Genomic DNA, 14,713 nt, shown 5'->3' with positions numbered 1-14,713 from the left:
AGGTGTGTGTTTTACTCAATACAGGCTTCTAGTTGCTCAACTGTCTTAGGTCTTCTTTGTCGCATCTTCCTCTTTATGATGCGCCAAATGTTTTCTATGGGTGAAAGATTTGGACTGCAGGCTGGCCATTTCAATACCTGGATCCTTCTTCTACGCAGCCATGATGTTGTAATTGATGCAGTATGTGGTCTGGCATAGTCATGTTGGAAAAAGCAAGGTCTTCCCTGAAAGAGACGATGTCTGGATGGGAGCATATGTTGTTCTAGAACTTGGATATACCTTTCAGCATTGATGGTGCCTTTCCAGATGTGTAAGCTGCCCATGCCACACGCACTCATGTAACCCCATACCATCAGAGATGCACGTTTCTGAATTGAGCGCTGATAACAACTTGGGTTGTCCTTGTCCTCTTTAGTCCGGATGACATGGTGTCCCAGTTTTCCAAAAAGAACTTCACATTTTGATTCAATTCAATTCAATTCAAGTTTATTTGTATAGCGCTTTTTACAAAACAAATCGTTACAAAGCAACTTTACAGAAAATTATGTTTCTACAATATTTAGTAGTAGCTAGTAGTTTGTGCACATTTGACAGGATTTTAGAAAAAATAAAAATAATAATAATAATAATACAAGACGTAGTCAGCTAGACGATGAACTATCAATATTATTAATTAAGTTATTATATGATTCAGTCACACATTTAGCAATAATTGTTAGTTCTGTTTGTTGATTCAGGGTCAGCATCATCTGAGGTCCTCTGAGGGTCAGCATCATCTCTTCTCAGGTGTTCTGGATCCAGACTGGAGCTTGTGTAAATCCTAGTTACATCCCGTGGCGAAATATAGAAACAAAATACAGACATCATTAGCATAGCTGCTGATCCAACAAAGTAAAATTAGTTTAACCCAAGCTAATGAATAAAAAAGCACCTTTGATTTGATTTTCTTGACCTGGTAAGGACTCTAGCTGCTGCATTTTGGACTACCTGTAGCTTGTTTATTGACGAAGCAGGACAACCACCTAGAAGAGCATTACAATAGTCCAGTCTAGAGGTCATGAATGCATTCGTCACAGAACAGTTTTGCACTTTGCCACTGTCCATTTTAAGTGAGCCTGGGCCCAGAGAAAACGCCTGCGCTTCTGGATCATCTTTAGATATGGCTTCTTTTTTGACCTATAGAGTTTTAGCCAGTAATGGGGAATTGCACAGTGGATTGTGTTCACTGACAATGCTTTCTACTAGTATTCCTGAGCCCAAGTTGTGATTTCCGTAGCATTCCTGTATGTGATGCAGTGCCATCTAAGGCCCCAAAGATCACGGGGATCCAGTACGGTTTTCCAGCTTTGACCCTTACGCACAGAGTTTGTTCCAGATTCTCTGAATCTTTGGATGATACCATGCACTGTAGATGATGATAACTTCAAACTCTTTGCAATTTTTCCCAGAGAAACTCCTTTCTGATATTGCTCCACTATTTTTCGCCGCAGCATTGGGGGAATTGGTGATCCTCTGCCCATCTTGACTTCTGAGAGACACGGCCACTCTGAGAGGCTCTTTTTATACCCAATCCTGTTGCCAGTTGACCTAATAAGTTGCAAACTGGTCCTCCAGCTGCTCCTTATATGTACATTTAACTTTTCCGGCCTCTTATTGCTACCTGTCCCAACTTTTTTGGAATGTGTAGCTCTCATGAAATCCAAAATGAGCCAATATTTGGCATGACATTTCAAAATGTCTCTCTTTCAACATTTTATATGTTATCTATATTCTATTGTGAATAAAATATAAGTTTATGAGATTTGTAAATTATTCCATTCCTTTTTTAGCCACAATTTGTACAGTCCAAACTTTTTGGAATCAGGTTTGTACCTTACCAGTGATTCTGCAGAGAAATCTTTAACTCAGAACCAAATATATACATCTGTCTTTTTTCTGAATTTCAAATATAAATATTTGCTTTAAATTAAAGTTTGTAATGTTGAGATTCACCTCTTAGCTGATTGTTTTGGTTCACGGTTTATAAATCCTAAATAAAGACATTTAAATCCCTGTCGGGAAAATGAACCTGAGATATGACTCAATCTGGATTCAAATACTTCACCCGCAGTTGATTCTAGACCTGTAACAAGTGGGTGCAAGGATACACTAAGCTGGTGATCATGTTGTTGACTGTCAGAAGAGTTTATTGTTCAAGAATGCACATTTAGCCAGTGTACGACTGCATTAACAAGCATGATCTATAAAATGACAGCACAACAGGGGAGAGAGCGCTGGTCCTGGCCTGTTAAGCTGAAAGAAAGTAAGACTCATAGCTCAGCCTGTCTGTCTGCAACCAATGAACTGATGAAGATGCCTGCCAAAAAAGAAGTCAGTCTCCGTTTTGTATAATTAAGATATAATAAAGAAGGGTACGCCAGTTTGGACTATAAAGTTGCATGAGTTACATTATCGTTCTTTACAGGACAAAACGATGGGATGAATCTCTTCTTCAAGTAAGAATTATTGTGTGTGTGTGTGTGTGTATATATATATATATATATATATATATATATATATATATATATATGTATGTATGTTTCATACCGTATGTATGTTTCATTAGCCTGCTTTACTTTTGTTTTAATAAGTTAATGATAATTGGGCTTATTGTATTTTTCAGGCACCTCCTGATCTCTCACCAAATCCTTAGCAATGTTCCTCCTGTGGTTTTTATCAGAGACAAACAATATTGTGCTGTCACTGAGGTAACAACAAGATGGAATAGTTTGTATATATTATTATTTGTCTTTTCCTAATCAGACTAAAATACTTCTCAAGAAAGTAGATTTTGGTCCAGATGAAGATAACATTAATCATTTATCCACCAACGATGTCGGGTAAGAATAATTTAGTTCTAATAAATGTAAAAAAAAAACAATAATTTGTTTAATCTTCCAAAGGTCCAAACTGCAACTGATGTATCTGAAGACAAGAAAAGAGACGTTTTGTTTGGTGTCAATCACGAGGCTCTGTACAAACAGATTGAAGCTTGTAAACGGGAGAAGGGGGCAAGAGACCCTCTCACACAGAGTCCTGCTGCTGGAGGAGACTCGAGAGCAGCTGGATATGCTCGCAGATGTTAGGAAGCAGAAACTCAGAGAGAAAAAAAAGAAAGTGTCCAAATGGATGAAGGATGATGAAATCACTCCTAAGGATTTTCAAAGAGGAGCAGGACGGGGATGAGGACAGCCTGGTGGATACAGGTCACTGAGTTGATGGAAGAAGACAACAGAAGACACTGAAATCACATCTTTTGGTCACTTGCAACTGTTGCAAGCAATATTATGTTATTTAGTGGTGTATAATAAAAATCTGAGCTTGGGGAAAATTCAGCTTTGCCATCAAAGGAATCAATTACATTTTAAAATATATTACAATAAAGTTATATTACATTGTAATATTTCTGAATATTACCGTTTGAAATAATTTCAAACATCTCACCTACCATAACACGTTTGAATGGCAGTGTAGTGAGTTTCATTTACTTGCAAAATCATGAATGATATGAAAAATGAAATCATGAAATTTTATGAAATTAATTAATGAAGTATCTCGACAATACACAACACCACCCATTAAATAACTCAGTTTACTATAATGACAGCCATACACTGTATGGGAGCGTTATATAAAAAGTGTGGAGAAGTCCAGAGTCACACAGTAACTCTGTTACATACGTACAATGAAGGCACACAAAAAAAGAAAATCACATTTCTAAAATAGATTCTTAGTTATGTGCAGCTGGCTTTACTGTGATTAGGTCTTAAAACTAACTGATCTTTTTGTATTACAATTTTTTTGTAGCACGAGGCTGGCTTTTCACTGCCACTGTTTCAGATTATTTACAATTGTGCAAGATAAGGCCCTATAAGCATATGTATGGCTGCAATAATCCACTCAAGACCTGACTGGATTAACTATAGCAGAAGTAAAACTAGAACGGAACACTTGAACAGCATTTGAACTAGATAGCTAGTAGTTTTAAACCCCATATGTATGGTCTTACTACGGTCTATACTGTGCTGGTCTCCTCAGTTTGCACAGACTCCTGAACATAGACTATGAACTGGGATGCGTCTTCCTGCGTATACACTGTAACAGTTTTGATGCCCTCCATTTCATCTGAAGACAACACTAGGTGGTGCTCTTCTCCCAGGCCCACTGTGGCCTGCTGCAGTGCATCCTGGATCAGCATGGCATGATTGGCCTGCGGCTCCTCCTGCTCCACCTGGAATGATGGGACAGAACATTCTTATTATTAAAGGATTCAAGGACTTCAAGGGGGGAATTGTACTCCAATGTTCAAAAAGTTTGGGGACGGTAAGCCCTTTAAAATGTTTTTGAAAGAAGTCTCTCATGCTTATCAATGCTGCATTTATTTAATCAAAAGTACAGATAAACTGTTATGAAATATTTTTAAATGTAATGTATTCTTTGTGATGACAAAGCTGAATTTTCAGCAGGCATTACTGCAGTGTCACATGATTCATGATGTGCAGATTTGTTGTTCCAGAAACATTCCTTATTATTTTTTTGAAGACCATGATTTTTTTCCAGGATACATTGATGAATAGAAAGTTCAAAAGAACTTTTTGCTGCATAAAAGTATTATTTCTGTAGTAAATATAACTGTAGTATATCTCATGACCCCCTTAAATTCATATATAGACACTATTAATGTAACACACATCTATCATTTGATCATGGGGAGTTACTAAAATGTTCATAAAAGTGATACCAAAGATAGCAAGGCAATAAACCTGACCATTCATAAGCAGTAATCATATTGCAGAGAGTGTAGATGATGTATTGTGAAGTCAATAAAATGAGATGAGATAAGTTTGGGCAGCTCTCCAGAAGCAGAGAGGTCTGTCGGTACACAGATATGCATGTTAACTGTACCTGCTCCAGAACAGTAACTGTACCGGGAGCCATGGCAACCACAGAAGCCACAGCAGCATCATGATTCTCTGAGCCCAGATCAATGATCTGCTGCAGGATGTTGACAGACGCCGGGTCTAGTCTGTCTCCCGCTGCCGCAGACACAACACCTGAACACCAACCAGGAGTTTAGAGCTGAACTGTACAGAAATCCAACAACTCCAGACTTGAGGCAGTTGATTCTGACCATTTTGTGTGTTGAAGCGCAGGTCCTGCAGAGCTGATACAGCGGTCTCTGTTCCTCGTGGACCCTCAGTCTCAGCTATGTGAAGGTACTGCATGGCCGGCTCCTCCACTGACTCCACTACCTGAATGAACAGATCAGAAACACGTCTAGTAGCATTTCATTCTCATGTTAAGAATATGGTGAACATGAATTAAGACCGTTTGACAATCATGCACTGCTTTATCAGGAAGAAAATACATTCCAAACCCATAAGATAAGATATTTTTTAATGAAACCTGGGAGGTTTCTGCAACTTTGTTGAAGTCCAGGTAACCAAAACTTAGAAGATCCAAAAAGGTCATAAAGGCATCTTTTTAAAAAAATCCATACGAATCGAGCAGTTTAATCCAAGTCTTGTGCAGAGATACAATCTTTTTAAATTATGAACAGATTGAATTTAGTTCATGAACTTTTTGCTTTTTGGATGTTTTAAGTTTATGTTAACTGGACTTTCAAGGGGAGACAAATACCTTGCAGGTTTTTCTAAAAATATCTTAATTTAACTAAATTCATATGGTTTCGGAATGTCATGAATTTAGTAAATGAAGACAGATTCATCACTTTTGGGTGAATTATGTTTACTATCAATAGATTATTTATTATTAAATATTGACGTACAGCACTTTGGGTCAACTTCTATTGTTGTTTACGCATTTGATAAATAAACATGATTTGAGTTCATTATGATATTACTCACCTCCCATTGATTCAGACCAAGACTGTCGGTCTCCACAACTTTGAGACCATGTTTGCTCTTAAGATGTCTGTTCATTTCCCATTTAGTGCCATAAACGTAATTGCACACAGGACATTTGACTCCACCTGATAACACACACACACACTTTTCAATTACTGATGCTGTTTGAGGCAACACTGTATGTCTAATAATAAAGCAATGTATATGTTGGGCAGTTAAGGCTGGTTTCATTCTGGTGAGGAAGGACTTGCCTTGCTCTATCACAGTTTCGGAAGAGGACACTCCTGTTCCAGCATTGATATACTGAGCGTTGGGATGTTTTTTGTTATAGTGTCTTTTCAGAGAGCCTGAGATGTTGCACGAGTAGTGGCAGTGTGCACAACGGAAAGGCTGTGAAAGGCAAAACATTGTGCTTTGGTGGTGGTTTTGGGACACATGACAACACAAAACTAAAATAGAAGGCTTTTGTTGTGGTACTTTGAAAGAAGCATGCTGCTCCATGTGACGAAGGAGATGAGGTCTCAGTGCAGCAGTGAAGTCACACTCTGTACATCTGAACTGTTTTCCTAAAACATAAAAACAAAACAAAACAAAAAACAGATTTGATTTGCTGTGAACTAAGAACCTAAATAATCAAAACCACTGATATTTAAGTAAAATTTAAATAAAGTGTATTTGTTAAGCAACACTTAAGTCATGAAATCAAAATGAACTCAAATATTCATATTTACTTTAATACAGTTTCCTGTCTTCATTGTGTTTTCAAAATAGTGTCAAAAAATGAATTATTACTGTATTAATTATTATTATATGGAATTGTTAACTTTGTATTAAATGACATCTATATTTCTTACTGAAACTAGAATATAAGAGAAAAAAAAATTCAAGTCAAATGTATTTGTATAAATTTCATAAATATATTTCCAAAATGCAACAGTGGTGCAGAAAATGTAAAACATATGTACATTGCAACATAAAAAAAGAGAATAAATATATATAAACACACACGTTTAAATGTTGGGATCAATATGACTTTTTAAAATAGAAATTAATACTTTTATTCAGCAGAGATGTGATCAAAAGTAGAAAAGATTTCAAATGAATAGTGGTTCTTTTTAACTTTCTATTCATCAAATTTTCCTGAAAAATCTATAGCAAAAATATTATGCACCACAACTGTGGTAATAATATAACACTGATCAGAATATAAAACCAGCACCAAGAGCACTGAAGACTGAAGTCAATGTCTCCTTTTCTCTATATTTCTACTTCTGTATCATATTGCATTATTTAATTTTTTGTTTTTCTTATATTAGTGTTATATTTCACCTAACTGTGTAATTCACGTATGTTTGTACTTTGTTCTGCACTGGAGGCTTCTGTGTTTACACACACAAATTCCCGTGTGTGTAAACGTACTTGGCATTAGAGCTCTCTCTGACTTCTGAAATACTTCAGATTACGAAACCCTTGTTGTTTTAGGTTCACGAGTCCCAATAACACCGCATGCAGTCTTAAATACAAAGAAAGAGACTCACCGTCTGCTGTGTGCATGAGCTTATGACTTTTCAGAGTGCATTTAGACTTGAACTTTTTTCCGCAGAGGTCACAAAGATGTGTTTTCTCAGTACTGTGTCTATTCATGTGAGCTTTGAGGTTGCTTTTACTCCTTGAGGCATAATCACATTGTGAACATTTGTACGGTTTCAGTCCTGGAGGCATGAACAGATCAAAATCAGTACATTAAAACAGTTAACTGAAGTGAAGTTTGACAACACGGTAAGTAAAACACCTTCATGGGCCCATATGTGCTGCTGAAGATCTGCCCCATTCCTTGTGAAGAAGCAATCACAGTACGGGCATTTGGAAGCTCGTTTCCCGATCACTCCTTTCACATGTACACGTAGTCCCAACGTTTCCGAGATGTAGTTCAGCGACACATCTATACAGCAACAGCACATTCATTACTTTAGGGCTCTTGTGGGACATTTCAGTGTTTTATTTGTTCTTACCCGGATGGTTGCTTTTGATATGAGCTCTAACTTTGTCTTCGGGAACCGTCTCTTGACATACTGGGCATATAAAACTTCGTTTGATCTAACGATGAGAAAGACGTAAGATCAGACGAAGAAGCAATTTCACCAACATCTTAAGGATAAGAAGACTACCAACACTCACAATGTCCGAATGGGTTTTGAGATGAGCCTGAAGTTTGTATTTGTCAGGAGTACAGTACTGGCATCCTTCAGAGGGACACTTCAGCAGGATGTCTGAGTGTCTCTGGATGACATGCCGCTTCAGGCAGTTTTTAGTGATGGAGGAATAATTGCACTGAGAACAGTAATGGAGGTGCTCTTTGGTGTGCGTTCGCACATGCGTATTGTAGTGCACCTGATACCAGAAAAGCTTCCCTGTTGAGGAACCATTACAGAGAGTTATAGGGAGACTAGGGTTGGAGGTGTTATTTAAAAAAGCGAGATATTAATAGATAATAGTTCAGGGATACCCAATACCTGTGAGTTAATTTCCGACCCTACACAAAACGGCTGTCTGTAATTAACAACAAGTTTCTGAAGATCTTGATTAGCCGGTTCAGTCATTTGAGAGAACTAAACTTTTCAAGATAATAGGATCTCTAGGAACAGGACTGGGCACCCCTGTATTAGATATTAAATATTCATACCGCAGTATTCACATTCAAGGTCTCCATACACTTTCCGGATCCGTTCAAAAACTTCCATGTTCAGCTGCCGTTTTTGCATCTGCTCTACAATCTGCTTGAAAGAAGATATTTCTTCTAGCTCTGAAACGAGTAAGTCCTCATCGGTGTTAGTTTGTGGCACAATCACCTCTTTCTCGGTTTGAGGAAATGTGTCATTTGATACTAGCTGCTCTGAGTGCGTTTGGGGTTTTTCAGGCGTCAAAGGTGCAGTTTCTTGAGCAGGATTCTGATCTTCTGTCATACAGCACTCTTGAAGCCTTTGGGAATTGATTTCATCTTCACAGACCACCTCTTGTGTTTGTGCTACGGCAGACGTGTCTATCTTATTCATACTGTCTGAAACAGGATTTCCATCCTGTGAGTTCTGTACAAGAAGGTCTGACTCCACCACTAAACTATCGGAGCATTGAGTTTGAAGGTCCTCTTGACCCAAGCAAGTCATTTCTGTGGTTAACAGTTCCTGGGCGTTGAGCTGCGACAGCTCTTCTGTGATCTTAAGCTCATCCTGATTCAACATGTCCTTCTGAATGTCGTCGCCTGGTTTAAGCAAGCAAAAGCTGGAATTGATGGAGTCTGCAAAAGCAGAGGGTTCATCAGATTCCGGGTGGAACTCTCTGAGATGCGACTTAAGTCGCACAGAGCTGACAAACTTTTCCTGGCAAACGGCACACACGTAGATGAAGGGATGCTTTCGGATGTGGGCTTGCAAGGCTTGGAATTTGGTTGAGCCGTGATCGCATAGCTCGCAGCCGAAGGGTCTCTTGTTGCCATGAACCATCATGTGACGGTCACGCTCAAGCTCGTTCTTGAACTTGCGGTCGCATATTTGACAGTTGTACAGAAGCTGTCTCTTGCCCTCCCTGGTCTGGAGGCTGTACTCATTGTAGGAGTCCTGTACTTTCTTGTCGCTCATGTCGTGAGTCTCGCGGATGTGTTTAAGAAGGTTCTTCACGTCAGAGTATTTCTTCTTGCAGAATCGGCAGTGCTGCTTGATCTTTTTGTGCACTCGCTCCACGTGCACTTTGAGGTGTCCTTTACTGAGGCAATTAAATGAGCACAGCTCACAGCTGAATTTCTCGCCGGTGTGTTTCCGTATATGAACACTAAGATTGGCCTTTATAGCGCTGGCGTAGTCACACTGCGGGCACTTGAATGGTTTCTCATTGGTGTGGATTCTTAAGTGAGCCTGCAGTGAATGTTTGAACTTGAAGACTTTATTGCAGTATTCACATGTGAAGATTTTAAGCTGTGTCTGTCCTAACCTACATCGAGAGATATGATTTGTTAATATCAATATACCAAAAAATTTCACAAGATCAGTACAAATGCAACAATATGCATTTTCATAATTGTTCCCAATACTTTCATTACTTCTTTTTCTTTTTTATTACTTTAATTAAATATTTTCATAACTATTTTGATTAGTGTTTAAAAAAATATTAGCAGTATATTAAATAAATAAATTAATATAAATAAAATAATAAATTTTCTAGCTATTGCATAATTATAAAAATCTATATTTACTATATTAAATCTATATATACACTGTATGAAAGATTTTGTTAACTTCTCTTGATCTGGGAATCACTATAAAAAAATTCCCTTATTTCCAAATTGCTTCTGTTTCATTTTTCTTTGTTCCCCCTCTGAAGTGTAATTGCTTGAACAATTTTACTAGATTTGTAAATCTAAAGTTAAGATTCTAAATGTGAAAAACCATGAAATAGTCACCTGTTTGATTTGAGGGGTGCTTCATAAGCAGCTTGCTGAATGGCATATTCCTGGTATCCCCTTTTCATCGCTCCCTCCTGGGAACCTGCGTCTGCAACAGTCTGGGTGGATGGTTCAGCTGGAGCTGCTTCGATAGGAACTATTTTAGAGGCACCTGCAATGAAGCAAAACTTAGTTAGTTGAAATGTTTCCCTTAACTATTAGAACACCTGACATCACAAATACATCTCACCAGGCATGGCCTCGTGATTAGTAAGGACCACACTAATAATAGGGTTTTTGTTGCCGCTTGCTGATTCTGGGTCCTTTGCACTGGCCGGCTTATCTGTCCGCATCGCTCGAGCTTTCTTTGGTGTCCTCTCTTTCTCCTCTTCTCCATCACTGATTTTATTTGCATCAGTATTATTACCTGGGCAATAAAGTTGACAGGTGAAACGTGTGGCAGTTCAGAAAGTAGAAGAGCTACAACATTAACCGGCATTAATTTGTACCATACTCTTCTTCCTCAGCAGCCTCTTTCAGTCCTACAAAGCAAATGTGTTTGGAGATTTGTCTCCTGTTGCTGAATACACGATTGCATTTCTTGCACTCCAGATCACTGCCATCCTCACTAGGCTCTCCGGCTAGCGGTTGTATCGCAGTGGACTCTTTCTCCTGCTGATTGGGTGTTATTTTCTGGACCTTTTCTGGTTGGACTTTCTTAGTAGAGCCTTTTGGTCTTCCACGCTTTCTTTTCAAAACAACTTCTGCAAGTTAAACAAAATACATTCTTCTTTTCCAATGCTTTTAACCTTCTTCTAACACAATGTGAGATAATACATCTTTGCTCAAATTATGAAGCTTAAATCAGCTTGACATTGCAACTGCCTGTCTCTAATTACCTTATTAATTTGCATAATAATGCCCAATACAGGTTGATTTCTGGGTTCAAAGCTGCTTACCTGAATTCTGTGGCTCCTGAGTTGTTAAAGGCTTAAGTGCTATAATAAAAGAGTCAGGATCCCCTCCTTCATTTGAGTGAGTCTCAGTAACATGAGACAGCAGCAATGGTTTACTGGGAGAGAACAAGTTGCATATTTTGCACATGAAGACTGACGAACCGTCTGTGAATATAAAAACAGCGAGTCTTTATTTGGTTTATTATTTGTAAAACAGTATCAGAAATGTGCCCATGTGATTAACAGTTAAGTTACAAAGTCTCTCATGCAAACAAAATTTGGCTTTTAATTTCCCCAAGTTCAAGTATTTAACATGTATCCTTGAAAAAAGTAGGATACACACCACTGCTCGGGTTGTTATAGGGCAATTATATTGGGCTCTAATGATAAGTAATATTTAACCATATTTAACTCCATGTATTTATTATTTGTATTCATCATAAACCTTAAATCTAGATCATTTTGTTTAAATTGATGAGTTCCCTCAGAGAAACTATACAAAACAGTAATTATTCACAAGCACCGGAAAGCCCTTTCAAAACAAGAATGTCTAAAATAAGTTTACTTTATACATGGTAAAATCCGAAATATGTTTATTAACATTTATATTATTTTTATGAATAGTTCTTGCAGTGTAGATTCAGGTCATTAGAATATTGCTAATTTTCTTTAACAAGATGCAATAAATGGCATAAACAAAACATTTGATAACCCCCTTACAAAACTGCATACCTGATTTTTCTAATTGTTATATAATGTTTAAAATATTGATAAAGCCCCGTTTTACTCCCCAAAAGGAAACCAATAATATTCCCTGCCATCTATTTCTTGTAAGCACGAGACCAGTTTCGTGTTTTTCACTTAGGGACTGGAACTAGTTCTCATTAAATAAGATGGCGTTTATGCTCAAAAGAGTTGGAAAGGGTATTATTTCAACAAAGAACTGTAAACAGCGGACATATACCTTAATTTATGTATAGTGCATCCTCTAGCAAAAGTTACTTTTGCTGGTGCAAGCCACTAGTTTTACCTAATTTATTTGTCTCTTATCGAATCGTCGGAGCTAGCCGTTTCCTCGAAGCGCAGTTACCCTAAAAATCATGTTTTTGCTTACCTGCTTGCTCTGTATCCATCATTTTTAAATCAGAACTACGTAAAAATGACTCGAAAAAAAGATTTAACCCTTGTTTGTATTGGCAGAGCGCAGTTTAAATACATCCATTATACTTAATTTACTTCTGCAGAGGTTTCTGTCGAATCTGCGACAACAAATATGGCGGATGGATCTTCGTCTTCGTCTGTGTAGAACCGCGCGCCACCTGCGGCCTGGAGTTCATTTCAAATTGACCGATTATCCTAAAGGTTAAACTCGTTGTGTTCTTCTTCAGTAATGCAACAATCAAATATATTATTTTAAAGGTAACGTAATGTTTAAACCCTTATCAAAGTGAGAGAGGCCACTTATAAGCCAACGTATAAAGGCCACTGAATGCTATTATGTGTCAGTATAGCAACTCAGCACAAGAGCATCTGTCAAATCAATAATAATTAACAACAATAAACATTAATTCAATTAAAATCGCTTTATTTGGGTAAATGATATTGACAACGAGGTAAAACAGAGAATAAAAGCAGATTAAAAGTAAATATTTGACTTTATCAGCCTCTGAGCTTCAGTCTTTTTCTCCTTTCAGCATTCCTGTTTTTATTCCTCAATCAAGTAAAGTGTTCCTACATGACAGAGGAGCTCCAGTCAGTCACAGCAAACACCCTCCCCCAGCCTCACCTGCAGATTACAGCTGAGTGTAGGATGTTTACAACGACTACACTGGAATATGAGCAAGTTCAGCACAGAAAACAGTAGAGATCCAGATGGCACACTTGCAAACGTCTTTACATGTACACATCATTGTTAAGTTATAACTAAGTTGTTACAGAACATTTAGGACACAGAACTGTTTAATCAAATGCACAAATATCAAGACGAAAGAACTGGACGATGGCAGCAAACATCCAACTGAAAGCTTGTTTTAGATTTAGCACAGCTTCCAGTCGGGGATGTTTACAGTCATGAACATCCAGCATATGAACACACAAACTAATCTGAACTGAACTCTTAAATGAAGAAGTCAACGAATTGGGAATGTTTGGGGGAGTTTGCTGCCCCCTACAGTCCATACGAGCAGTGAAAATACAGCAAAAGTTAAAGGTCCTCTCTCCTTGTCAATGACAAAGGGACCGTGACGAGGATGAAGACCTTGCAGACTTGAACAGTGTCACGATCTAATCACAGACACTTAATGCAAAAATCGCAAATATGTGTGCGTCGATTTAGGTGACATCTTTTCATCTTAGACATAAGTAATTATTTTAAAACAACGGCTGGGAGTGTGGTCGCTATATATGAGCATCACCATAAACAACAGCCGTATGCTACCCGAGTTTGAACGAAACAAAACAACAACAACAATAATAAAAAATAAAAAAAAAACACTCGTATTTGTAGACTGACATTGGGTCAACCTTGTTTCTCTGCTTGGGAACAAGACAATCGGTCAATTTGGAGACAGTCTCGAGCAGAATCTGTCGCACGAGAAGAGTTGTAATCATGAGAAGAACTTGCACCAAGTAAGCCTGTGTTGCTAGCAGCTAATGTTACCAACTTGGGTGAAGAGGAAGCAAACAGTCAAGCCATAGCTGCTATGCATTTACCCTCACAGAAGCGATCTAGAGCCATCCAGGCGCTTGGTTTGTGTCTAATACAGCTCTAAGAGTTAGCAAAAGTCATTCTGCTTCTAAACAGGACAACATAACACGGCTAACTAACGGCAGCTGTGCTCTACAGCTTTGCTCCAATTTACTGACAAAACTAGCATGGACTGTCCTTCCCGCCGCACCAGTACCTCGTAACATATGGGTATCCTGTTCAATTTAGACAAAGCACCGCCGTTCAAGCGATAACGCGATTAAACCACAGTTTAGTACTGTGATTTCCTCCGACTCTTGCTGCCAAAAAAAAAAAAAAAAAAAAAAACATTTAGTCCCCGCCATTCCGAGCCTGTTTCCTTCCGTCTCTGGCTTGTCTTTAGTTTGACCTTTAGTTACCCGACACTAATATTGACGTAATTGTCATGGTAACAGGATCCCGCCTTCTGCGTGCGCGGGCGTGTGCGTCCATGAGAGTTGGTGATGATGGAGAGGGGGATCTCGTCATTGTGATTAAAGATAAAGGTTTAATTGCATGAAAACATCACGAAGTAATATTGATCATTTATTCAAACTTTTTATCACCCATAACCCCACAATTTGGACAAATAACTGCTTAAATGAAGATTAAAACACGATTTGAGACACAGTGACCTTTATTGTAAATTTACACTTTACAGATGTTTTATGCTGCAATTGGTATTACATTA

General features: G+C 38.1%; 1 protein-coding gene and 1 pseudogene across 3 annotated transcripts; one reads left to right on the top strand and one right to left on the bottom strand.

The window, feature by feature from the left end:
- LOC113059105 (tripartite motif-containing protein 46-like) overlaps positions 1–14,713 on the top strand; it is a 433,352-nt pseudogene that overhangs the window by 261,624 nt on the left and 157,015 nt on the right.
- Positions 3,612–14,334, bottom strand: LOC113059062 (zinc finger protein ZFAT-like). Of its 3 annotated transcripts, none has more exons than XM_026227286.1 (16): positions 12,412–14,334; positions 11,301–11,462; positions 10,851–11,105; positions 10,592–10,768; positions 10,360–10,513; positions 8,590–9,890; positions 8,085–8,317; positions 7,919–8,003; positions 7,699–7,848; positions 7,445–7,618; positions 6,384–6,472; positions 6,158–6,296; positions 5,907–6,031; positions 5,171–5,291; positions 4,945–5,093; positions 3,612–4,270 (listed from the first exon to the last, which is right to left on the bottom strand). In XM_026227286.1, exons 1-16 carry the CDS (start codon positions 12,431–12,433, stop codon positions 4,055–4,057), a joined length of 3,552 nt encoding a protein of 1,183 aa, XP_026083071.1. In that variant the 5' UTR covers positions 12,434–14,334; the 3' UTR covers positions 3,612–4,054. The 3 variants fall into 3 exon arrangements, with proteins under 3 accessions (XP_026083071.1, XP_026083072.1, XP_026083073.1); XM_026227287.1 differs by lacking the exon at positions 12,412–14,334 and adding an exon at positions 12,262–12,366; XM_026227288.1 differs by lacking the exons at positions 11,301–11,462; positions 12,412–14,334 and having other exon boundaries at positions 10,856–10,985.

The sequence above is a fragment of the Carassius auratus genome, chromosome 41, assembly GCF_003368295.1.
Source record: "Carassius auratus strain Wakin chromosome 41, ASM336829v1, whole genome shotgun sequence".
Lineage (NCBI taxonomy): Eukaryota > Metazoa > Chordata > Actinopteri > Cypriniformes > Cyprinidae > Carassius > Carassius auratus.
The sequence above is the reverse complement of the archived record's forward strand: the minus strand, read 5'-3'. Positions and strand labels throughout refer to the sequence as shown.